Below are 25,380 nucleotides of genomic sequence, written 5' to 3'. Positions count from 1 at the left end.
ACACGGGCCCCAAGTGGTGGGCAGAACAGGCAGCTGTCCACAGTGGGTGGGGGGGGGGAAGGGTTTGTCCCTTCCTACGCCAAACGAGAACTGGGGTCTCCTGATTCCCAACATTGTGATCTTCCCACTCTACTAATCTTTCATGCCCTAGCAGTCCTTTCTACCTTAGTAAGAATGAGTTCATCAACTCTTCTTCTGAGAGGAAGAAGTGGGAGAAAGAAGGAGTTGTTCTAGGCAGCTGGGTTTTCAGGGGAGAAGACGCTGCTGAGGGGCATTGATCATGAGATGAGGAAGCAGAGGGCTTTGCAGACCATCATCCAGGAGCACTGGAGCCTCTCTTGTTTTTCGTCTTTCCAGAGTCCTAGTCTGGAAGGAGAATAGTTAAGAGATTAGACTCAGAGCCAGACTTTTCTGAGTTTTGAATTCCAGCTCTGCCACTCTTAAGTTGTGTGACCCTGGGCAGGTCTCTCTGAGCCCCAGTTTCACCTGCAGAATGAGAAGAATCACAGGACTTACCTCTTGGAGGTGCTGTGAGAACTGAACAAGGTGATAAGCATAAAGTGCACAGCACTGCACCTGGGCTGCAGCGGGGGCTTGGTAGTGACAGCGGTCATTGCAAACCCCCTTCTAATGACTGTGCTGGGGCTTCTTGCCTACTCCTCCACTTCAGGATTTACCCTGTTGGACCCAAGTCTCCCGACCCCAGGCAGCTTTTCATTGTGTCCGCGCTCCACGCCTTCCTCTCTTGAAGGCCTGTCTTCAGGGCTCCTGATCCAATGTCCAGGGTGGGTCTTTAAAGGGCTAGCCCCCCAACCTGGCTCTGCATCAGTTTGGGTGGGGAGGCGGTGGGGACATCATGACTTGCACAAGTGCAGGCCACAGCCAGGCCAATTGAGGGTTCAATGAGGTACCTGTCCCCTGTAGCCTTTGGCTACTTCCCCACCCCCACCTTTGACACCAGGAGCAAGATCTTGGAGCAGCTGCCTGGGACATCGCCAGAGAGGGCAGCTCCCTAGTCTGAGGAATTTTAGATGGACTTGCCCCCTGGTGCCCTGCTACGAGGGACTCTGGGGTACCCCTCCCTCCCCAGCTTTGTTTGTGAAGGGTGGCAAAAATCATCTGGATGGCTGGCTGGATCTGGTCCAAACCTCCTGCTGAATTCCTTTTCCATGGAGTCACTGTGGGCTGGAGTGTGGGCTGCAGGAGCTTGCCTTGGAGGGCAGAGCTCTCTTACCTCCTGGCCTTTTCTGCCATTCCTCTTGTTCCAGAACAGTAGCTTGGGAGCAGTTCTAAGCTCAGAGAGGTGGCGGTGATGGGATCTTAGCAGCAGCCCAGGCTGTGAATGGAGCCTCACTGGGAGTCAGCTGACCTGGTCTTGGACTCACATCCTCCTCTCTGACCCCTTCCTTGGCTGGGCCTCCCAGGCCAGCTTATTTCTAAAGGCCCTTCACACTCTGACATTTGAGGATTTTCTAAACCCATGGCCTTCTAGAGCCAGTAAGGAGAAAAGCAGAAAAATGCAAGGGCATTGCGAGGTCTGGAGTAATCAAACACTGAAGTGCTTTCCATGAGCCTTGCACGGTGGGAACCAGCCAGCCAGGAGCCTAGTGCTCTCTGCAGTAACGCAGAGCCAGGTGTGAACACAGCTCTACTCCTTTTGGCTCTGTGATCTTGGGCAGCTCACTTTACCTCTCTGGGCCGTAGATTTCTCATCAATAAATAACAATAATTTGTGCCTTATAGGGTTGTTTTGAAAATTAAATAATATGAGTAAAGTATGTGTATAGGTATACAGTAAGTGACCAATCAATGTTAGCTACTGTTGCTGCAACTGTGTCATAAGAAACACTGGTAGGACCACAGATGTTTATCCTGACCCTGTCCCAAGGGGATCTGATGTATCTGCAAATCTCTGCAGGGCTGTCAGGCTGGAATGAACGAGAAAACTTTTTTTTTTTTTTTTTTTTTTTTGAGACAGAATGTTGCTCTGTCGCCCGGGCTGGAGCGCAGTGGTGTGATCTCGGCTCACCACAATCTCTGCCTCCCTGGTTCAAGTGATTCTTCTGCCTCACCTCCCAAGTAGCTGGGATTACAGGCGCCTGCCACCACACCCAGCTAATTTTTGTATTTTTAGTAGAGATGGGGTTTTACCATATTGGCCAGGCTGGTCTTGAACTCCTGGCCTCATTATCCATCTGCCTTGGCCCCCCAAAATGCTGGGATTACAGACGTGAACCACCGTGCCTGGCTGAGAAGATTTTTTTCTGTGCAGCCTGGGGAGGCAGACCCACATCAAGAAAGTGGATGAAGGCTGGACATGGTGGCTCACACCTGTAATCCCAGCGCTTTGGGAGGTTGAGGTGGGTGGATCACTTGAGCTCAGGAGTTCAAGATCAGCCTGGGCAATACAGTGAAACCCTGTCTCTACAAAAAATACAAATATTAGCCAGGCATGGTGCCATATGCCTGTAGTCCCAGTTACTCAGGAGGCTGAGGTGGGAGGAATGCTTGATCCTGGAAGGTTGAGGCTACAGTGAACCATGATGACGCCACTGCCCTCCAGCCTGAGTGACAGAGCAAGATCCTATCTCAGAAAAAAAAAAAAAAAAAAAAAAAAAAAGTGGATGGAAGTTAATGTAAGGAGGAACTTTCTAACTGAGGAATGTTAATTAGTGGAAGGCACCTCCTGGGGGAGTGAGCTCATGTCACCTGAGTATATAAGCAGAGACTTGCACACTCAAGGGTGTGGTTTTGAAGATGCAAGAATTATGTGGGGATTGGACTTGGTGACAGCCGCCTCTGAGATTCCGAGGTTCCGTGTTTGGGGGCAGTAAGCTCTGCCTCCCCGTAGCTCTGGAATCCCCTGCTGTTTGACCTTCAGCGAATCTCCTATGCTGGAAGAGTATCTGACCTTTTCCAGGGAGGGGAATGGGGTGACCAATTGCCAGCTTATGCCAGGAGAGCATGAGCCCTCTGCCCACCTGGGCTTCATGGCAGTCAGGCCTTGGCATTCATGATCTCATTGTGGCCTCCCAACACTCATGTCGAGTTAAGGAGACTGTGGCTCTGAGAGGTACAGTAACTTGCCAAGGTCACACGGCTAGCAAATGGCAGAGCTTGGATTCAGGCCAGGACACCTGGTTTCTAAGCAGATGCTGCATGAGCTGAGCAACCTCTCAGAGCCCTCCTGTGTGGCTGGCACCCCATCCCTTAGGCACCTCCCAGGGGAACAGCCTGGCTAATAGACATCTTTAATAGATAGGGTGATCCAGGCAGGAGAGGAGTCCTATTGAGGTGAGTAGTATCATAGGTGGGTGGGATAGGCTGTATGCTTTCACTGTTTCTAATAGGTTAGGGGAAAGCCAGGTTTGATGGAGGAGGGAAGAAGGAGGTTGTGGCCAGAAAACCTGTGGCTACTTGGCCTAGCCCCAGTGGAGTTGCTGTGACACTGTTGGTCACAGCTTCTCTGCTCTGTGTGGACCTCCCTGTGGCTCCCATGTGGGGTCAGCTGGCTCTACCCTGGGCTACTCTCTGGACCTCTGTTTCTCACCTATAAAACAGGGTGGTGATGAAATACCTCCTCTGTAAGAATTCTTCCAGCTCTGAGAGTCCATGAATTCAGAGCCTCGCTGGCAAGATGCCTAGAAAGACTGTCCCTGGAGACAGACTCAGCATGCCATGGCCAGTGCTAATGAGGGCAAGGGAGGGGAGGGCAGGGTCAGATTCCTCAAGAACTAATTAGCTTCCCACAGTAGGGAGGAGAGGGATGACGGAGGGAGGAATTTTCTTAGCCACTGATGTTGCTTCTGACCCTGGTCACAGGCTGATCCATCCACCTGTCTGTCAAGGCGTTTGTTCATGCATCCTTTGTTCATTAATTATTCAACAATTATAAATTGAGCACCAACTGTGTGCCAGCTGGGCACTGGGGATAGAAAGAGAAATGGTTGCCTATAGTGATCTTATAGATTAATAGGGGACTGAATTCAGCCTGATCTCAGGACCTCAAGTCCCAGACTGACCCCTTACCCCTGATGACCTTGTTCCTGCCCCTTATGTCCCAAAGAGACCTTTTGGGATGAGCAGACAGCTTGAGCATGGGCTGGAAACCCCAGAAAGAACAGTTCTGACTCTAGCTTTGTCACCCTTGGCTTTGCAGCCTTGGGGCATTTCCTTATATATCTCTGAACCTCCGTTTCTTCTTCTGAAAAACACAGGCAAGCAATGCTTGTCTCATTGTGGTCTTGTGCAGATAAAATAAAAGAATGCAATGTTCTAGAGTAGTCATTGGTGAAACTAGCTCAATTTGTTACTTTTCTAGTGTTAAAGGATGTGAATTTTAAAATGATTATTTAAGTAAAAATGGGAAGAAATCCTGGGAGGAGATAGAATAATGACACAAGCAGTGGTTACCTGATTGTGATATGGAGTAATCGGGGATGGGGTGACACTTTTACTGTATACCTTTTATGTTTTAATTTTAGGGCCAGGTATGGTGGCTCATGCCTATAATCTCAGCATTTTAGGAAGCCAAGGCCAGAGTATCACTTGGGCCCAGGAGTTTGAGACCAGCCTGGGCAGCATAGCGAGACCCCTTCTCTACAAAAAATACAAAAAAAAAAAAAAATTGGCTAAGCGTGGTGGTGCACACTGATGATAGTCCAGCCATTTGGGAGGCCGAGGTGGGAGGATGGCTTGAGCCCAGGAGGTTGAGGCTGCAGTGAGCTATGATGGTGCCACTGCATGCCAGCCTGGGCAACAGAGCAAGACCCTGTCTCAGAAAAGTAAAAATAAAATAAAAATGAATGAATAAATAAATTTTTAGACTACGTGAATATATTACCTACTCTAAAAAGGGGAAATATTAGTGACATCTCTTTATAAAATCAAAGCACATGCCTGTAATCCCAGCACTTTGAGGGACTGAGGTGGGCGGATCACTTGAGCTCACCTGAGTTTGAGACCAGCCTAAGCAACATGGTGAAACCCTGTCTCTACAAAAAAAAAATTAGCCGGGCGCGGTGGCTCAAGCCTGTAATCCCAGCACTTTGGGAGGCCGAGGCGGGCAGATCACGAGGTCAGGAGATCGAGACCATCCTGGCTAACACTGTGAAGCCCCATCTCTACTAAAAAATACAAAAAACTAGCCGGGCGAGGTGGCGGGCGCCTATAGTCCCAGCTACTCGGGAGGTTGAGGCAGGAGAATGGCGTGAACCCGGGAGGCGGAGCTTGCAGTGAGCTGAGATCCGGCCACTGCACTCCAGCCTGGGCGACAGAGCAAGACTCCGTCTCAAAAAAAAAAAAAAAAATTAGCCGAGTATGGTGGCACACATCTGTAGTCCCAGTTACTTGGGGAGCTGAGGCAGGAGAATCACTTGATCCCAGGACATAGAGGCTGCAATGAGCTGAGATCTCATCACTGCACTCCAGCCTGGGTGACGGAGTGAGACACTGTCTCAAAAAAATAAATAAATACAAATTAAAAAAATTAAACCAGACAGTGGTTTATTAAAATATTTTTGTTTAAAAAAATTAGGGCACATTCCTATACTATAAGTCTGAAAGTATAAAGGGCCCTAAGGAAGGCACACAGAAAATATTCTGGGGGTTCATTTGTGCATTCAGCAATATCTACTGAGTGCCACTGTATGACAGGTGCTGTTCTAGGAGCTGCTGTTAGAGCGATAAACAAGTCAGGTGGCTGGGTGTGGTGGTTCACACCTGTAATTCCAGCATTTTGGGAGGCCAAGGCGGGTGGATCATCCGAGGTCAGGAGTTTGAGACCAACCTGGCCAACATGGTGAAACTCTGTTTCTACTAAAAATACAAAAATTAGCCGGGCATAGTGGCACATGCCTGTAATCCCAGCTACTTGGGAGGTTGAGGCAGGAGAATCACTTGAACCCAGGAGGCGGAGGTTGCAGTGAGCCGAGGTTGCGCCACTGCACTCTAGCCTGGGTGACAAGAGCGAAACTCCTTCTCAAAAAAACAAAACAAAACAAAAAAAAAAACATGTCAGGCAAGGTCATCGCCCCCTTGGAGCTATGCTCTAGGTGAGGAGATGGATAATAGAGAGGGAAACATAAAGATCATTTCAACTTGGTGAATGCTATGGAGAAAACAAAACAGATTGGGATAGGAGAAGGAAAGGTGCCTCCAGAGAGGGGACATTCCAGCTGAGACTTGAGTGGCAAGAAGGAACCAGCATGGACTGCTACCTGGGAAAAGATTCCAAGCAGAAGGAGCAGCAAGTCCAAAGGCCCTGGGGCAGGAACATACTTGGCATTTTCAAGGAAGAGAAAGCAAGCCAGTGTGGCAGAGCCTAGTGAGAGAGGAGAAGGCGGTGGGGAGGAGCCAGGGACACGGTGGGACTTCTAGGGTGAGGTGTTCGTACTCAGTTTGGTAAAGTGCCGTATCAGCAACTGTCAGGGGGAATCCAAATCAGGGACCAGTTAATCCTGAGAGGATAATCAGAGTGGCGTAGAGGCGGTGGCATTTGAGTTGGGCCATGAAAGGTAGGTCAGGGCTGATTACGAAGTGAGCTAATTCTAAGAAACAGTGAGTGACAATTAAATTCCAGAAGAAGAGATCCTGTGTAGGAAGGGCCAAGGCGACCATCTCGGTCTGCCTGTCTGTCTGTGCACCCCTGTGTCACTGCATTCCTGTTTGCTAACTGGGCTTCTGTCCCTCCCCGCAGCATTGGGCCAGATCACTAGCCTCACGGAGAAGGATCTGAAAGAGGCCAAGGCGCGGAGCCAGCAGATTGCAGCCCAGCTGACCACCCCTCCCAGCTCCAATTCCCGTGGCGTCCAACTCTTCAACAGGCGCCGGCAGAGGGTGAACGAGTTCACCTTGGAGAGCCACGGCCAGAGGGGACAGAAGCCCAGCCAAGAGTCCCTCAAAGTGCTCCCTGAAAGCCCCCCAGGCCATGCCCCGGGGCTCAGCCTGAGTTCTACCTCGCTGTCGGAGCCAGGCCCTCCACGGCACCCCAATCCCCAGAGCCCCGACAGAGGGGTCCCTGGCCACAGCATGGAGGGGTACTCAGAGGAGGCTAGCTTGCTGCGGCACCTGGAGAGGGTGGCCAGTGAGGAGGAAGAGGTGCCACTGGTGGTTTATCTAAAGGAGAACGCAGCACTGCTGACAGCCAATGGGCTCCACCTGTCCCAAAACCGAGAGGCCCAGCAGCCCTCACCGGCCCCACCTCCAGCTGAGGACCACAGCCCATCTGCAGATGTCAACCAAAACCTTGCCTCGCCCAGTGCCACGCTCACCACACCAGTTTCTAACAGCAGCCACAACCCGCCAGCCACCGATGTCAATCAGAACCCACCGGCAACTGTCGTCCCACAGAGCCTGCCACTTTCTAGCATCCAACAGAATTCCTCAGAGGCCCAACTCCCATCCAATGGCACAGTGCCTGCTTCCAAACCCAGCACCCTGTGTGCTGACGGGCAACCCCAGGCACCGGCTGAGGAAGTGAGATGCAGCACACTCCTAATTGACAAGGTATCAACTCCAGCTACCACCACCAGCACCTTCTCCAGAGAAGCTACGCTCATCCCCAGCTCCAGGCCCCCAGCCTCAGATTTCATGTCCACTTCTCTGCTCATTGACATCCAGCCCAACACCCTAGTGGTGTCAGCAGATCAAGAGATGTCTGGGCGAGCAGCTGCCACCACACCCACCAAGGTCTACAGTGAGGTCCACTTCACACTGGCCAAGCCCCCATCAGTGGTCAACAGGACGGCCAGGCCTTTTGGGATCCAGGCGCCAGGGGGCACCAGCCAGATGGAGAGGAGCCCCATGCTAGAGAGACGACATTTTGGGGAGAAGGCCCCGGCTCCCCAGCCCCCCAGTATCCCAGACAGGAGTCCCCGGCCACAGAGACACATAATGTCCCACAGCCCCATGGTGGAAAGGAGGCTGATGGGGCAGCGAAGCCCGGCCTCAGAGAGACGCCCCTTGGGGAACTTCACTGCACCCCCCACCTACACTGAGACCTTGTCCACAGCCCCTCTGGCTTCCTGGGTGAGGTCTCCTCCCTCATATTCTGCCCTGTACCCCAGCTCCGACCCCAAGTCTTCTCATCTGAAGGGCCAGGCTGTTCCTGCCAGCAAGACAGGCATTCTGGAGGAGTCGATGGCCCGCCGGGGCAGCCGCAAATCCATGTTTACCTTCGTGGAGAAGCCCAAGGTGACCCCGAATCCAGACCTGCTGGATCTGGTACAGACAGCGGATGAGAAGCGGCGGCAGAGGGACCAGGGGGAGGTAGGCGTGGAGGAGGAGCCCTTCGCACTGGGGGCCGAGGCGTCCAACTTCCAGCAGGAGCCAGCACCTCGCGACAGGGCCAGCCCCGCTGCGGTAGAGGAGGCAGTCCCAGAGTGGGCCTCCTGCCTCAAGTCACCCCGCATCCAGGCCAAGCCGAAGCCCAAACCCAACCAGAACCTCTCCGAGGCCTCTGGGAAGGGGGCTGAGCTCTATGCCCGCCGCCAGTCACGGATGGAGAAATATGTCATCGAGTCTTCAAGTCACACACCGGAGCTGGCCCGCTGCCCATCACCTACCATGTCCCTGCCTTCCTCCTGGAAATACCCCACTAACGCCCCCGGGGCCTTCCGAGTGGCATCGCGAAGCCCAGCCCGGACCCCGCCTGCCTCCCTCTACCATGGCTACCTGCCTGAGAACGGGGTCCTGCGCCCAGAGCCCACCAAGCAGCCGCCGTACCAGCTGCGGCCCTCGCTCTTTGTCCTCTCGCCTATCAAGGAGCCTGCCAAGGTCTCACCAAGAGCTGCCTCGCCTGCCAAGCCCAGCTCCTTGGACCTGGTGCCCAACCTGCCCAAGGGGGCTCTCCCTCCATCTCCTGCCCTGCCTCGGCCCTCCCGCTCCTCACCGGGCCTCTACACCTCCCCCGGCCAGGACAGCCTGCAGCCCACGGCTGTGAGCCCTCCCTACGGCGGTGACATCTCCCCCGTGTCTCCCTCCAGGGCATGGTCTCCCCGAGCCAAGCAGGCCCCCAGGCCCTCCTTCTCTACCCGGAACGCCGGGATTGAGGCTCAGGTGTGGAAGCCTTCCTTCTGCTTCAAGTAACGAACCCCACTGGGGTCCCACTGCCGGTCAAGTTCCCCTCCTTGAGGGCCAGATGGAGAGCAGACGTGGCAGGAAATGGCACAGAGCTGAGTGAGGAGAATGGGGAGTCCATGGTTCAAGGTCAGATGCGGCCACCAGCTGGCTTTGTGACCTTGGGCGAGTCGCCTCCCCTCTCTGAGCTGAAGCTGCCCCTCCCCTACTACAATGGGGGTCGGACTCCATGTCTGAGTGGGGAGGAGGGTCATGGAGAGAGAACTGTCTGGCAGCCCTGATGCGGTAGAGGGGCATCCTCTGGCCTTTGTGAGCTGTAGGGATGCAGCGTCTGATGCCAGCGTCTTGCTGGAGGAGTGGCCTAGAAGGGGATCCTAACAGGGACTTCTGGAGCAGACAGAGCCTGCCAGTGCCTGTGGAGTCAGCCAGCCAAGGGTCTGCCTCCTCAGCTGCCCCAGTGGGGGCCTCCCTCCTGAGGCTCAAGCTCCTGGCATCTTTCTTCCTATCGCTGGATTCTCACCTCCATGGGCCTGTCTCTTCTGCCTCTGCCTTCCGGACACCGTTTCCTCTCCGCTGCTTCAGAGAGCTTTGCCTCGCCTCCGCCTGCGCTCCTCTCCGGGGTCCTTCTGCTGGCTGCGGACTCAGCCCACCACTGCTGTCTGACGCTTTTCTTCCTGCCCCCTCCGAGGCCTGGCTCTGTTTTAGGGAGACGACTGGGCCCAGGCCTCAGCCCCAGTTCTTCCTGGCTTGCTGTCACTGCTGTAGGGGTAGGGGACGTCCCAGGGGATCCCCAAGAGAAGGAGAGCCCTGTAGGAGGCTGTGCAGATGTGGGTGTGCCACAGGGAGGGTGGCCCCTAGCCATGTATCCATTGGCTGTTCTTGGCTTCAGATTCAACCAAGATCTGCCTGACTAAAAGAAGCCACCTCAGTGCACTGGAACGGGGCCCAGGGGGAGGCAGGAGAGGAGGGTTCTGGTCCCATGTTACCCTCCCATTTGCTGTGTGACTTTGGCCCACTCACGTTCTCTCTTTGGGCCTCAGTTTTATCATTTATACAAAGAGGGCTTTTCTAGCTGTAACAATCTGTGAGGATTGAGAGGATAGGCTGGTCCTTTGAAGGAAGAGCTTGTAAGTGACAAGACAGTCCCCTGGGAAGAAAGAGGAAATGGGCTATTGCCAAAGGACAGGTGGCATTAGATGGCTGTGAGGGTGAACTGGTGAGGGAAGGGTTGAAATGAGCTGCTGCAAGAGGCCAAGGGATGCCTGGGCTGGGCTGGGCTGGCTCAGGCTCAAGATTGCCTGGGGACAGTGGGAGTACCAGCAGGAGCTGGGGCAGGTGCATAGCAGTGCAGTGGGAAGGGACAGAGGAGATCTTAGAGTTTTGAGGAAAATTTAGGACTTGAAACCTGGATTCTAACAGACCAACTGCATGTGTGTCTGTAGGTCTCAGTTTCCACATTCATACAGTGAGGGTGTTAAGTCAGGTAGCTGGAGACTCCCCATCACCTCTGACACTTTTAGAGGTGATATGATACAGCCCCCGACCAAAGCTTTGTGGGGGGTGAGAGAATACAGACACAAGTGGCAGGATTCAGATGGAAGCTTCGCAAGGCTGGGGGCTGAGGACCACCCACTTCTCTTTCCCAGCCCTATTTCTGGGCTCCCCAGTGGGGCAAGGGGTGGTGGAGGCGGTGCCCATGCTGGGCTGAGCCTGCAGTTTTTGTGAGCTCTGGGCTTGTCTCCATGGGAACAGGGGTGCCTTCTTAGTGAGCTCATTTCACACAAATCGAGGGGGTATGCATGGGGGAGTTGTGAGTGAGCTCAGCTCCTTCAGGCCTGGCCCCTCCCAGAAGAGAGTGAAGCCCCTGCCCTGGACCCCTGCTCCGTTCGACCCTTGAGGGCCATCAATGGAAGAGCCCACCCTTCATTCTGCAGCTCCTGCGGCCAGGCTGAGCTCTGCCCCCAACTTTGTTTTCTCTCATGTTCTCAATACACTCTGCCTCAAATCCGTCTTGCTTGTTTCTTTCTTCCGTGCTGCTAGGGGTCAGGGTTCTCTTCCTCCTCCCCGATTCTAGCCTGGGAAGTGGAGTGGGCCTGCTCAATTACTGTGCGTGAAAGTGGCTGTGTCCTGTGTGCTGCCTGCATCTGCTGTATGTCTGGTTCTGCACGGGTACAGACGTGTGCTGGCTTGGAAGGGAGGGCTTCCTCTCTACAGCACTCAGGGAGCCAGAACCCTGTGCAAATAGCAACCTTTTGTTCTTTCCTTCCCTCAGAGTTTGGCCAAAAATACTGTAGAGGATTTTTGGGGAAAATGCACTACCTCTTCTGGTTCAGGTTTGTTTGGGTTCTTTACAAGTGGAATAGAAATTCCTCTAGCCAGCATTCGTTCTCCAGTTCCCTCAGGCCCCCTCCCTCCTCTCTATTATCTACATTTGGCCATTTCCCACTTTTGCCATTGTTTTCACTGTCTGGATCCTGAAAGCATGGAGTTTCTGCCGCTGGTGGGGAGGAAAGAACTGCCATAGATGGTCAGGAGAACTGGGTTCTAACCCCAGGTCTGCATCTGATTCGTGTGTGACCTCAGACAACCTCTTCCAATCTCTGGGCCTCAGTTTCCCCTTCTGTGCAGTGAAAGGATTACAGAAGGTGGTATGGGAGCTCTGTTTGATCTCTGACAGTCCAGGTTTGATTGTGTTCTACTTATGCATTCACCCCACACATGTGCCCTGCTTTGGGTCTGGGGTTGGGTTGAGTGGATGCTACTTTTTGAATTTTCACCCACCGCATTCCCAAGGAGCTCTGGTGTGCATGGTGCATTGAACTGTCTGTCAGAAAGTGAAGAGTTCTGATTTCCTGCAGCCTTTTCCTATAGTGCACACCCCCCACTCCAAACACACACAGAGTCAGTGCCCAGGCATGGCTGTTAGAGTGAGGTCAGATTCTGGCCCATCTCCAGATATGAGGAGCTGCTTACCACTGCCCTCAACATTCAACCCCATTTGAGCCCTTCTGTTTTGTAGTCTTGGCTGAATTGTTGTTCCTTCCACTTATTGGCCCCAGCATTCCCCTTGTGGTCACCAAAGGCAGAAACAATGCTTTAGAGATTTTTAGGTAATTATCATAGCTCTCCTGCGCAGCCTACTCTCCTGACTGAAGACCCCAGGTTCCTCTGCCTTGGGTGGTTACTGACTGGATTGGGTCATGAACTCTAGGCCCCACCTCCCTGCTCAGGGTGGCACTGTGGTCAGGTGTTGGGTCATGCCAGAGCCCACCCTGATTTGGCATCTGGCCCTAGCCCTCCTTTTCTGGCCCTGGAGCTGGGACCTCCCTCCCAGCTCCTCTCCCTAAACTGTGGAGTCTGCCTTCTACGACCAGCCTGACTGGGATGTTTCACAGACACAGAGAAGCTCCCAGTGTCTCTGGCTCATGTATACACAATTCTGACCCTGGGAGGAAAAGAGTGGGATCCCAGGCTGAGCCTTAACTTTCAGCTTGATGACTGGGAGCTTGGATGTCCCTAGGGAGTCTCTAAGGTCACTCCAGCACTAGCATCCCATGAAAAATGTCCTGCTCAGGCTGTTGTATAACATTCCTCTTTAGTTTAAAAGGCTCCAATTTAGAGTCTGGGCTCATCTAGCAGCTGCTACATTCAGTTTGGATAAAACATACAATTAGTGTCTATTTCCTTTGGATTGGAAGGAATTAGAAGACCCTCAGTTGGATGAGAGGATGACTGGCTTGGTTATGGCTGATCATTGATTGGATGAAAGAATAAATCTTTGGATGGTTCTAGATTTTGATTGGGTAGGAAGCATGGAATGGCCTGGCTAGCTCTGAACTCTGGTGGATGACTGCTAGTGAATTTGGATTGGATTGAATGGCAAGGTGGACTGGTTATTGCTGGAATCAGATTGGGTGAACAGTTGGAAAGTTCAGGAGATACATGTTAGGCAGGGATTCCCAAGCCCTCCACTTTCCAACCAGTTCAAACTGCTTAAACATGTAGGCTTTGAGCCGCACGCACACACACACACACACAAAACACACTTCCTGGTGGGGCAGAACACACTAGATTGTTATTTACACCTCTGAGCTTCATTTTCATCATTTGTAAAATGGGTGTGGTAATGCTAGTTACCTCACTAGTCTGTTGTGAAAACCTAATAAGATAAAGGATGAGAACAAAGTTTGTAGACTGAAAGTCCTTAAGTACAAAGGAAACAGGCATGGCCGTGCATTGCCAACCAGTGCTTCATAGCCTCCAAGCTGTTCACCATCTTGGCCTCTCCAAAACCACACTCCCTCCCCATGCTGTGAGAAAGCTCAGTGAGGGGCATGTGCTGCCTGGGGAGGAATGACCCGACTTCCTTTTGTCTTTCCATCTGTCAGGAGGATCTTCCTCCCTGCTTGGGCATCCAAGGAAAGATGAGGAAGTGACCATGGCGACATGGCAAGGGGTTTGGGGCTGAGAGGGTCTTTCCCTAAGTCCAACTTTAATAATAGTCAGCTGGGCGCAGTGGCTCACGCCCGTAATCCCAGCACTTTGGGAGGCTGAGATGTGTGGATCACCTGAGGTCAGGAGTTGGAGACCAGCCTGACCAAAATCGAGAAACCCCGTCTCTACTAAAAATACAAAATTAGCCGGGCGTGGTGGCACATGCCTGTAATCCCAGCTACTCCGGAGGCTGAGGCAGGAGAATCACTTGAACCCAGGAGGCGGAGGTTGAGGTGAGCTGAGATTGTGCCATTGCACTCCAGCCTGGGCAACAAGAGCAAAACTCCATCTTAAAAAAATAATAATAATGGTCAATATTTTTAAATTTTAATTTTGAATAGGTAATACATTCATACGGTTCGGAAATCTAAACTTATATAAAAAGTAATACATTAAAAAGTCTTATTCCCATTTCCCTGCCCCAGCCTACTCTTCTGGCTGAAGAGCCGGGTTCCCCTGCCTCAATAGTTGTTGACTGGCTTGGGTCATGAGCTCTAGGCCCCACCTCCCTGCTCAGGTGACACTGTGGTCAGACGGGAGGACATACAGAGCCCATCCTGACTTGTCATTTGGCCCTGAGACACTAGCCTCAGCCTCTATCTAGTTCTTCCCATGTGGCCCTGGGTCCAGGACCACCCTCCCAGCTCCTCTCCCTAAATCATGGGGAAACCGAAGCCTCCCTCAGCTAGCCTGACTGAAAGCTTCCCGGGATGTGCCACAAACAGAGCAGCTCCCAGTGCCTCAGGCTGCATGCCCTGATCCTGTTCTTACCCCATTTCCTAACAGGTGACCACTTTGGTTAGTTCGCGTGTATTTTTCTATATCCTTCTAGTTTTTTTTTTTTTTTTTTTTAATTGAGACAGAGTCTCGCTGTGTTTCCCAGGCTGCAGTGCGGTGGTATGATCTCGGCTCACTGCAACCTCCGTCTCTCAGGTTCAAGTGATCCTCCTGCCTCAGCTCCCGCAGTAGCTGGCACGTGCCACCACGCCCGCTAATTTTTGCATTTTTAGTAGAAACAGGGTTTCTCCATGTTGGCCAGGCTGGTCTCGAACTCCTGACCTCAGATGATCCACCCACCTTGGCCTCCCAAAGTGCTGGGATTACAGGCGCGGGCCACCGTGCCAGGCAGGCCCTTCCAGTATTTCTTTATGGTAATCAACACCTATTGAGCACTTTCTTCCAAGGAATGTGCCGATATATGTAATGTTCTTTTCCATCAGTTATCTCATTTAACCCTCACAACAACCCTATAGGGTTAAGTACTGTTGTTACACCCCATTTTACAGAAGCAGAAACTGAAGCCCAGAGGGGTGAAGAAACTTGCCCAAGCTCAGTTAGTAAGTTAAGGCGTCTCTCTCCAAAGCGAGTCTTCTTAACACGGGGCAGACACAAGACAGCGGGGGCTCTTCAAGCGTTCTGGGCTGAGTTTGGGCGCCTGCGTTTTATTGCAGGCACTTCCTGACTTGGATCCGTGGCTTCCCTTCTCGATGTAATAGACAAATCGGACTCCGTCCCTTCCTAAAGCCCGGTGTGGAGGACCCCAGCACTAATGACTGCCCCACCCTCTCTGCTCTCTCCCCAGGACCGCCGGGAGAGCCTGCCCACCTCCCCGCCCTGGACGCCGGGCGCGTCCCGGCCCCCCAGCAGCCTAGACGGTTGGGTAAGCCCGGGGCCGTGGGAGCCAAGCCGCGGGAGCAGCATGAGCAGCCCCCCGCCGCTGCCGCCGCCGCCGCCCATGTCTCCCTCGTGGAGCGAGCGCTCAGTGTCCCCGCTGCGACCTGAGACCGAGGCCCGGCCCCCCAGCCGCCAGCTGCAGGCGCTTCTGGCGCGAAACATCATCAACGCGGCCCGGCGCAAGAGCGCCTCCCCGCGGTCGGCGGGCGCCGAGAACCTGCGGCCCTTCTCCCCGCCAAGGGCACCGCCGCCACCGCCCCCGCGCATGCGCTCCGCCACAGCCCGCCGCCCCGGCTCGATTGCTGTGCCGGGGCAGCCTTACGCGCCCATTCCCGGGAGCCCGCTTCCGCCGGGCCCGTCGTCATGCACCAGTCCCCGGAGCCGCTTGCCCGCGCTCCCAGCCTCCTGCTACCGCCGCTGCCCACGGATCTCGACGTGTCCCTCGACTCCGAGGACTCCGGGCTAAGTCTCCCGCATCCTCGGCTACATATCTGTCCCGCGGGTGAACGCAGCCTTCAGGACTGAGCGGGCAGCCTCAGCCCGCATGAGGCCTCCTGCACCACCTAGAGCCCCACCCCCGGCCCCACCCCGGGAGGACAGAGCCAGAAGAAGGCTCATCAGACCTGGGGGACCCAAAGGGTCTGGCCTCTTTGGGCAGCCCCAGAGATGAGGGGTCAGCCAGAGGAGAGCTCTGGGCTTGGGGATGGTTAGGGACGCAGCTTGAGTCTAAGCCCTTCTCTCAGTTCAGCTGTTGTGGTGGACCTGGTAAGACCCTTCCTGATTTGACCCCTCCAGCTTTCCCATCTGTTTAATGTGCTTTGGCACGACAATCCCAAACGTCAAAATCCCTTCCCATCAATACACACACACACCTCATCTCTCTCCTCTCTCTCTCTCTCCTCTCTCTTCGACTCTCTCTCTCTCTCTCTCTCTCTCTCTGTCTCTCTCTGACACACACACACACACACACACACACACACACACGTTAGTGCCTTGGATGAAGCAGGGCAGTGTGTATATGGACCCCGGGACTTGCTGCCTTCGGGGTTCCATACTCCTCCCTCCCCTCCTGGCTCTGCTCTCTGGAGTCTGGCAAGTGCAGTGTGTTCGGAAGATCCTAGGCCTATGTCCCATGTCCAGGCACTGGCCTGACCATCCGGCTCCCTGGCACCAAGTCCCAGGCAGGAGCAGCTGTTTTCCATCCCTTCCCAGACAAGCACTATTTTAATCACAATGACCTTTAGAGAGGTTTCCCAGGCCAGCTCAAGGTGTCCCACTATACCCTCTGGAGAGAAGAGGCAGGAACATTCTCCCTGGGTCCCTGTCATGCTACTTTCTCCACCCCGGTTCAGACTGTCCAGGACATCTTATCTGCAGCCATAAGAGAACTATAAGGCAGTGATTTCCCTTAGGCCCAGGACTTGGGCCTCCAGCTCATCTGTTCCTTCTGGGCCCAGTCATGGCAGGTTCTGGGCTCAAAGCTGAACTGGGGAGAGAAGAGATACAGAGCTACCATGTGGCTTTACCTGATTGCCCTCAGTTTGGGGTTGCTTATTGGGAAAGAGAGAGACAAAGAGTTACTTGTTACGGGGAATATGAAAAGCATGGCCAGGATGCATAGAGGAGATTCTAGCAGGGGACAGGATTGGCTCAGATGACCCCTGAGGTCTCTTCCAGTCTTGAAATGCATTCCATGGTATTAGGAAGTGGGGGGTGGGTGGTGGTGGTGGGCTAGTTGGGCTTGAATTTAGGGGCTGATGAGCTTGGGTACATGAGCAGGCTGTTAGGTTAGGGTCTGCCTGTATTTCTGGCCCCCTTGGAAATGTCCCCTTCTTCAGTGTCCCAGTGTCTGTATCATGCCCAGAAAAGTAGACATTATCCTGCTGCATCCCTTCCCCAGTGCACTCTGACCTAGCTGGTGCCTGGTGTCCAGTGACCTGGAGGAGCCTGGCTGTAGGCCCTCACTGACTCCCTAAACCACAGTGGCTCTGATTCCAGTCCCCAGGTGGGACTCAGGGAGGAATATGGCTGAGTTCTGTAGTTTCCAGAGTTGGCTGGTAGAGCCTTCTAGAGGTTCAGAATATTAGCTTCAGGATCAGCTGAGGGGATGGAATTGGCTGAGGATCAAGCGTATGTAGGTGATAGGACAGCAGGATGTTGCTAAAGGTGATGGAGAGTGTGGGTTTAGGACTCACCCGTCAGGGTGGTGTTAGGTCTGGAACCCCCGAGTGAGGCTGGAGAGAGTTAAGGTCAGTATGAAGGAGGGTTGGGACGGGGTGCTTTGGAATGAAAGTGTGACCTTAGAGGGCTCCTTGGGCCTCAGGAATGAGGACACAGCTCCTGCTGGTGTGAAGATGAGAAGGAGCTCTTACTCAGTTAATGATGAGTAACTATATTTACCAAAGCCCCCACCTGCTGCTGGGTCCCTTGTAGTGCAGGAGACTGGGGCTAAGGGCCCCTCCCAGAGAAGGGGCACCATCAGGCCTCTGGCTGAGGCAGTCGCATAGAGGATCCACTTCTACCTGCATTTCCCAAAGGACTAGCAGGAGGCAGCCTTGAGAAACCCGCGGTTCCCAAGCCAGCCCCTGGCTGTTCTCTCATTGTCACTGCCTTCTCCCCAAACTCTCCTCTAACCCACTAGAGCTTGCCTGTGTCCTGCCTCTTGCCTCTTGTAGAATTCAGCTGTGGCCCTCAATAAATGCTTCCTGCATTCTTCTGCCTCCTGTGTCATTTTCAGCTGTGTCTGATGCCCTTCCCTTCTCCCCAAGCATGGAGCAGTCCATGGGACTCTGGGTGTCTGGGAATATTTGAGACACATGGGATGGGAGCCTGGGAAGAAGCAGCCATGGGGAGAGATGGGAACTACGGACAACTTGAGGCCATAGAAGTTCCTGGGCTGAAGTCCTGGTCCTGTCATGGATGAGCGAGGTGACCCTGGGTGAGCCCACTCCTTCTCTAGGCCTTAGTTTCCCCATCCATATAAAGGGGAGAGTTGGTCTAGGTAATGTCTCAGGTGGTATTGTCCAGGCCCTGACCACAGAGCGCTGTCACCAGAGTGGGCAGGGCCAAGCTGGGTCAGGGCTCTGTGCTCTGGGGCTGTTTCCTCATGACAGGTGGGGGTGCCAGGGCAGGAAAGGAGCCACTGTAAGAGGTCCCATCTGAGCCAGGAAGCCCCAGTTAGGCAAGGACTCGGGCCATGAGGCATCCTCTCCTGACAGGAGCGTCCTTTGGCCAGAGAAGGGGATTGTGGTCCTGCTCCCAGGTGAGGCTAAGCTGGCCCTAGGAGCACATCTCACTCTTCCTCTCTAGAAGCTCAGGCCCACCGAGGGCTGGGAAGCTAAGGTCAGGGCGGTGGACAGCAGAACCCAGGCTTCTGATTTGAGAGAGTGTCAGAAATACACCCCAGGATAGTCTGCCAGCATACAGACACAGGTGCTCCCCACCCTGTGCCCAGCCCATCCTTGCTAGGCCCACCATTCCCCAGGAGTGGTGTGTGTGCCTTGGACCCAATCTTTATCTTCAGCTGGCGCCTCACCACAGCACAGTGTCCCACTGCCTACTGGTGATCTCATCCCAGTCCCCTGACACCTCAAACAAAGTTCATCCAAAACTGACCTCAGTGTGTCTACCCCTACCCCACCTGCTCCTCCTCTTCCAGTCACCCAAGCATGAAACAGGTGAGTGGGACTCCCTTTCCTCACCTCCCACATCCAATTCCTCACCAAGACCCGAGAGTCCTTCAAATACCCCTCAACTCCCTCTCCTCTCTATCCCCTTGTCACTGCTCTGATCTAGCCACCCCTATTGACAGATCCTCGTGCCTCCAGTCTGGCCTCCTCCAACCCATTTCCCACATGGCAGCAAAGATATCTTTGGAAAATGCCAATCAGATCACTCCATTTCACCACTTTGATCTCATCAGCAACCCTTTATAAACACAGTTTCCTTTTGAAAGCCTGCTGGGATCTGGCCCCTGCCCCCACTGTCTGGGCTAATCTCTCAGCACTGCCCTCAGCAATGGCTCTACTTGCCAACCCCCTACCATCTTTATAAGTGACATGTCCACTGCCTGCTATGCCCCTTCTCTGCCCAGTGAACTCCCACTCATCCTTCAAGGCTCAACTCCAGTGTGTCCTCCTCTGGGAAGCCTTCTCACCCCCTACCCCAGACTGAGCTGGTAACTCCCTCCCCTCAGCTCTCCTAGAGCCTTCCCCAAAGCTTGTTTACCCATCTGAATCTGACCTGGCTGAGCTCCTTGAAGACAGAGCCCTGCCTTATTTATTTTCAGTCCTTAGAGAGAGGCTCAGGGAATGTGAGAAGGTAGAGGGAGGGAGGGAGGAAGGGAGAAAAGAAGGCAGGCAGGAAGGAGACAGAAGAAGAAAGGCAGGAGAGAAAAAAGGAAGGAAGAAAAGGATAAGTCAAGCAAAGATATTGAGGAGCAGTTCATTCATCCATCCATCTATCTATCCATCCATTCATTCATCTGGCAAATATCTACTGAGTTCCTGTCAGGCACCATTCTTGGCACTAAGGATTTAACAGTTAACAAGCGGAAGCTACCAGCAGCTGACCCTCAATATTTCCAGGTGACTTTGGTGCGTGCATATGTGAGTGTGTGTGTACACGTGGGTGCAAGCCCTCTGTCTGCAAAGGCCTGTTGCCAGGGCACCTGTCTTCCCTAGGGTCTGGTGCTTTTAGCATCTGGCTCCAGCTCCTATTGCAGCCCGAAATAAGGCTGTGACCCATGGCAAGGCAGGAATGATTCTCATCAGCTGAAGCCAGAGCTGGCTGCAGGGGACACCCTGCTCGCTGCCTACTGACTGCTGACCGCTGACTGCCTACAGGGACACCACGCAACTCTCAGCTTCCCGACAGAGGTGTTAATCTTGGGGGTCTAAGATTCCCTCCTGCCCACTGTGGTCCCACCCTCTCAGGTACCAGCATCCTAGGGGAGCTTGGGGAACTCGGGGGAGTGGGCAGAGAAGATGAGCCAATCCCCAGAGCTCCTTCCCCAGGAGAGGAAGGGCCCTGCAGTAGATCTAGGGAATTTGGAACCCCATGAAAGCCTAGATCCTGGTTTGGGAGGAGAGGAACTCTAAGCTCTAGGTTACCCTGCATTAAATGGGAAGGGTGTGGCTAGGATTAAAGGTGGGGAATAGGTAATGGCTCTGCTCAGGACTTTGGGATTTTTACGCAGTAGAGGGAAGCAGCTTCTCTGTCTGTAAAATGAGAGACCCTTCCCAGCGTCTGTGAATTTCTGTAAAGGGAGTGTTTATCAAGAAACAGATCTGTGGACTGTAGAATCCTAAATGGTCATGATCGAGGCATTCTCAGTCATCCCATGACCCTCACCCCAAATGCATGTAGACACACTCATGTTTACATACAGTTTTAGGGGGTTTGTGAACACCCTAAAGCCCATCCATGTGTCTCCGTGATTTAGCCTAGCCCCCTAATGTTACAGAAGGGGGAACTGAGGTGCAGAGCTGCAGAGCTACTTGTTTGCAGTTACAGAGAAAGTCAGGGACACCCACTAGACTCCAGTTGCACAATGAGTGCCCACAGACCGAGGGCCTCTTGTGGGTGTTGGGGATACAGATGAAGGCAGATTATTTTCCAAAGGAAGGAGTATAGAAAAACCCGGAGGCAAAGGAGAAGGGTACCAGGCTAGGTGGTCAGTCAAGGGGCTCAAGGGCTCTGCCTCTTCTCCAGAGAGCAAGTTAAGGGCCCTGGACCTCATTTTATTTGCAGATATCTTCCAAGATTCCTTGAAAGTGCCATGAGATACAAATCGCGGGATGGAACAGGAGGGAGAGAAGGGGTGAGGGAGAAGAGAACACCACAGAAGTTAGCCCAGTAATGGGGAGATGGGGAAGATGGGGGATGGTTCTCTCTGCTTGGTTGGACCAGCCTGTGCCCTCAAGCCTCAGGGCCAAGGGCCAGGGATGAGAGGGGCACACCAGCCTCACAGACCCCATTGTAGCCGCAGCCTAGCCCATGCTCCCTCTCCCCTAACTTAAACCTCCAACCTCTTTCAGTCTTGGAATAGGACTCTCCTGGGTCAACAGATGACAGTAGTGCCTGAGACCTTTGCCTGCCCCACCCGGATGCCCCTGGCACCTACTCTCCCTCTGATCAGGATGCCTGAGCTGGGAAAGCCCCTAGAAACCACCCCTGAAGAGACAGTGCTTCCCTAGCAACGTGAAAATAGATTTGTGCAAACTTGAGCACCTCCCTCTCGTTCCCTGGGCCTCAGTCTCCTCTGCACGGAGACTCTGAAGGCCCTTCCAGCTCAGATATCCCTTGCTTGTGATTTTGGGCTGGTCTAAAGCTGTTCAGGACCGGGACAGGGTGAACCAGGGACTGAAAGGAGGTCTGGGGAGAAATGGAGGCAGACTGGTCCATTTATGGAGGTCTCTCCTCCACAGGATGATCCCCAAGGAGCAGAAGGGGCCAGTGATGGCTGCCATGGGGAACTTCACTGAACCAGGTAAGGTGATTCTAGCCTCATGCCTTCCTCAGACTCCATCTTTTCCTTGCTCCCAGGCTGCACTCACCCTGGCCTGCTGGCCCCAGGCCTGGGCAGACAGGTGTGACCTCCAGGCCAGCCCTGAGGGAGTGCCTGTGGAATGTGCCGCCTTGCTGGGACGCTTCCTGAGGCACCGGGAGGGGTCTTGCCCATCTGTCCACAGACCCAGGAGCTGAGGCTGAGTGTCCCAGGCTGGGCGTTGGCTCTAAAATGACCCTGGCCCTGGCTTTATCTAAGGCCTCACCTCAGCCCCAAATTAAGCTCTGAAGACCCCGGTCCCAGTTCCAGCTCTACCTGTGGCTGCAAGCTCTGCACATACTTGCCCTTGCTTATTGCTCCTTGAGGTTCACCGAGGCGTCTGGATGGCCCAGGATGGCTGGGCCCCATGGCTCAGACAGGGAAGTGGAGAGAATGGAACAGGGTGGGAATAGCAGGCTGCCCGTTTGGATACAAAACTTTTTACTTAAAAGCTGATTTATCCAATGAGTAAATCATTTTTATCATTTCATTTAAAAGTTTAAATTCATTTTATCAGTTTTATAAGACTTCTTCAGGAACTCTTGATACAATTTTGGAATCTGTGTATTTGGTCTACTTTACAGGATTTGGTCTACTTTCAGGTATTTTAAAAATTAATTTAGGGGCTGGACACAGAGGCTGATGCCTGTAATCCCAGCACTTTGGGAGGCTGAGGTGGAAGGATTGCTTGAGCCCAGGAGTTTGAGACCAGCCTGGGCAACATGGTGAGACTCTGTCTCACACACACACAAAAAATTAGCCAGGCATGGTGGCACATGCCTGTGGTCCCAGCTGCTTAGGAGGCTGACACAGGAGGATCGTTTGAGCCTAGGAGTTGGAGGCTATAGTGAGCTATGGTTGTGCTACTGCACTCCAGTCTGGGTGACAGAGTAAGACTCTGTCTCTAAAAAAAAAAAAAAAAAAAAAAAAAAAAAAAAAATCAGCTAAGTCAGAGCTCTCTAGCTTTATTGTGAATCATAATGATTTGACGTTGGTTAGGCATACAGATGCCCAGCATCTACTCCTGAGGATTCTGACTCAGGGGACCTGAGGCAGGACTTGTGCATTTGCCTTCAGCGTGCTAAGGAGTCAGTCATATTTCATGACTTTATATGTGGCATCCTTTTAACCTATTTTGTGTGTTCTTGCCTCCTCTTGTTGATGTCCAGTTTCTTCTCCCACCCTGATTTTGTAGCTAAAATATGCACATTCTATGCGTATTGACGCTCTAACTAGAAGGGTCAGGCAATGCATTCTCTTTTCTCTTGGGGAGTTAATTACAGACCCCCAAATATGGAGACACATCATTGATGCAAGATTTGAAATATAGAACTTGTTGATTATTGCTAAGGTACGGACTAAAGACAATTTTGAAATAAAAGAAAAGTACGAAGAAAAAATAAATCTTATAATCTCACCACCTAAAGACAGCCACTGTAAAGTAAAAGGTATAAAAATGTTTACCATCATTGCATGTTTACTAGGTGGCAGATACTTTGCTAAGAGAAAAGTATCCTTTATGCTTTGTGTCATTTCATCCCCAGCACAACTCTGTAAGTTAGATATTATCCTCATTTTGGGAATGAGAATATTGAGGCTGGGAAGAGCAGGTGGTCACATCCGGTAGGTGGTAGAGCTGCAATTTGACTCCAGGTCTCTTTGTCTCCAGAGCTATTTCCTTATTATATGGTTACAATGATAATACATCACTTTTTAAAAAAATATCCATTTGCCATTGACTTGGCATACTTTAAAAAAATTTGTTTAATTCAGACAAAACAGACATGAACGGCTTTGAAAGTGAAAGTGCATCATAATGGAACTGTCTGGAGATAACCACTGTTAACATATTTATGTAGATTCTTCTTCTGTTCATATATGAATGTCTTTATATAAACATACATACACATGGGCTAAATATTATATGCTATGTTCTTCGGCTTTTTTTTTTTTTTTTTTCATTTAGCAGCATTCCATCCTAGTATGATTTATCTCATGCCTTCCTTCCCCGTGCTTACCATCATTCCGCTGTTTGCACACGCCATGTGTATTTAAACATCCCCTGATGGTGGTCATGAGGGTTGTCTGGGGTGAGATCCTTCAGGGCAGAACCAGAGGAGCCTTGTCCAAGTGACTTATTGAGAGAGTGCTCTCGGGAGAGAAGGAGGAATGCAGCCTAGGGTGGGGTATTGCTGAGCGAGCATGTGGGCTCAGCGGCTGTCCAGGTTCAGTGTGAGCCTGTGGGGAGCTCTCGAGCATAAACTCCTCCACAAAATTCATCCCACCTGAGGCAAGGGCGCTGTGGCAGCATCCATTCCACTGGCAGTTCTTTGTAGAAGGTGGCAGTTTGAACTATTAGCTGCTAATAAGGGGCATCTGGGCAGCATCCACCAGAAGACTGAGTCCCGGTTTTCACAATTTTAAACCCCACTGCAATAAACATTCTTATACATATATCTTTGGACATATTTATTCAACTTTTTCCCTGAGAATAAATTCCTAGAAATAGAATTACTCAGTCAAATAGGTTTTATCTTTTTTTATTTTTTATTAGAGACAAGATCTTGCTATATTGCCCAGGCTGGTCTCGAACTCCTGGGCCCAAGCAATCCACCCACCTTGGCCTCCGCAAGTGCTAGGATTATAGTTGTGAGCCACTGCAGCTGCTCTTTTTTCTTTTTAATTGAGTTCGGCTGGGGGAGGTGGCTCACGCCTATAATCCCAGCACTTTGGGAGATGGAGGCAAGCAGATCACCTGAGACTGGGAGCTTGAGACCAGCCTGACCAACGTGGAGAAACCCTATCTCTATTAAAAATACAAAATTAGCCAGGTGTGGTGGCACATGCCTGTAATCCCAGCTACTCGGGAGGCTGAGGCAGGAGAATCCCTTGAACCTGGGGGGTGGAGGTTGCAGTGAGCCGAGATGGCGCCATTGCACTCCAGCCTGGGCAACAAGAACGAAACTCCACCTTAAAAAAAAAAAAAAAAAAAAGAAAGAAAGAAAAATATTGAACTCAGCTCATCTGTACAGTATTTGAGAATATGATACTGAGGGTGCTTTATTATGTATTTAGGTATAACTATTCTTTCGTATTTTTAAGTAGGCAGTACACTTTCTCGTTAAAAACAGTAACAACAAAACAGTGTAAACAATTTCTAACCCTCCTCCTTTATATGTCCCACGGTCACTGCTATGGTGACATGTCTCCTTGTAGATGTTTGCTATGGTGACATGTCTCCTTGGCATGTCTCCTTGCAGATTTTTCAATGCATGCAAAAACACATACTTATTTTTTAATATATAAATGGGGGCCCGGCGTGGTGTCTCACACCTGTAATCCCAACACTTTGGGAGGCCGAGGCAGGCAGATCACTTGAGGTCAGGAGTTGGGCACCAGCCTAGCCAACATGGTGAAACCCCATCTCTACTAAAAATACAAAAATTAGCCAGGCATGGTGGCTCATACCCGTAGTCCCAGTTACTTGGGAGTTTGAGGCAGGAGAATCACCAGAACCCAGGAGGCAGAGGTTGCAGCGAGCCGAGATTGCACCACTGCACTCCAGCCTGGGCAACAGAGCAAGACTC

General features: G+C 52.3%; 3 protein-coding genes across 7 annotated transcripts in view; all 3 read left to right on the top strand.

Moving 5' to 3' along the window:
* Window positions 1–12,974, top strand: part of LOC108532039 (synaptopodin) — a 40,521-nt gene extending 27,547 nt beyond the window's left edge. For both annotated transcript variants that reach the window (XM_017875766.1, XM_017875767.1), the window contains exon 2: window positions 6,698–12,974. In XM_017875766.1, the coding sequence (XP_017731255.1) occupies window positions 6,698–9,087 (2,390 nt within the window). In that variant the 3' untranslated portion in view covers window positions 9,088–12,974. The remainder of the gene's footprint in view (window positions 1–6,697) is intronic.
* The window catches only part of LOC108532079 (wiskott-Aldrich syndrome protein family member 2-like), a 36,317-nt gene extending 20,605 nt beyond the window's left edge, over window positions 1–15,712 (top strand). The window contains exon 2 of the mRNA XM_017875850.1: window positions 15,155–15,712. Coding sequence (XP_017731339.1) covers window positions 15,272–15,712 — 441 coding nt within the window. The 5' untranslated portion in view covers window positions 15,155–15,271. The remainder of the gene's footprint in view (window positions 1–15,154) is intronic.
* A 3,877-nt stretch (window positions 15,713–19,589) lies between these two features.
* Window positions 19,590–25,380, top strand: part of MYOZ3 (myozenin 3) — a 19,238-nt gene continuing 13,447 nt past the window's right edge. The window contains exons 1-2 of one of the 4 annotated variants that reach the window (XM_017875762.1): window positions 19,590–19,832; window positions 21,675–21,736. In XM_017875762.1, coding sequence (XP_017731251.1) covers window positions 21,676–21,736 — 61 coding nt within the window. In that variant the 5' untranslated portion in view covers window positions 19,590–19,832; window position 21,675. Of the gene's footprint in view, window positions 20,181–21,674; window positions 21,737–25,380 lie in introns of all 4 variants that reach the window. The other 3 variants (XM_017875761.1, XM_017875764.1, XM_017875763.1) reach the window with 3 other exon arrangements.

Source organism: Rhinopithecus bieti, unplaced genomic scaffold (assembly GCF_001698545.2).
Source record: "Rhinopithecus bieti isolate Rb0 unplaced genomic scaffold, ASM169854v2 scaffold_7673, whole genome shotgun sequence".
In the NCBI taxonomy this organism is placed as follows: Eukaryota; Metazoa; Chordata; class Mammalia; order Primates; family Cercopithecidae; genus Rhinopithecus; species Rhinopithecus bieti.
This window is presented reverse-complemented; position numbering and strand designations above follow the sequence as displayed.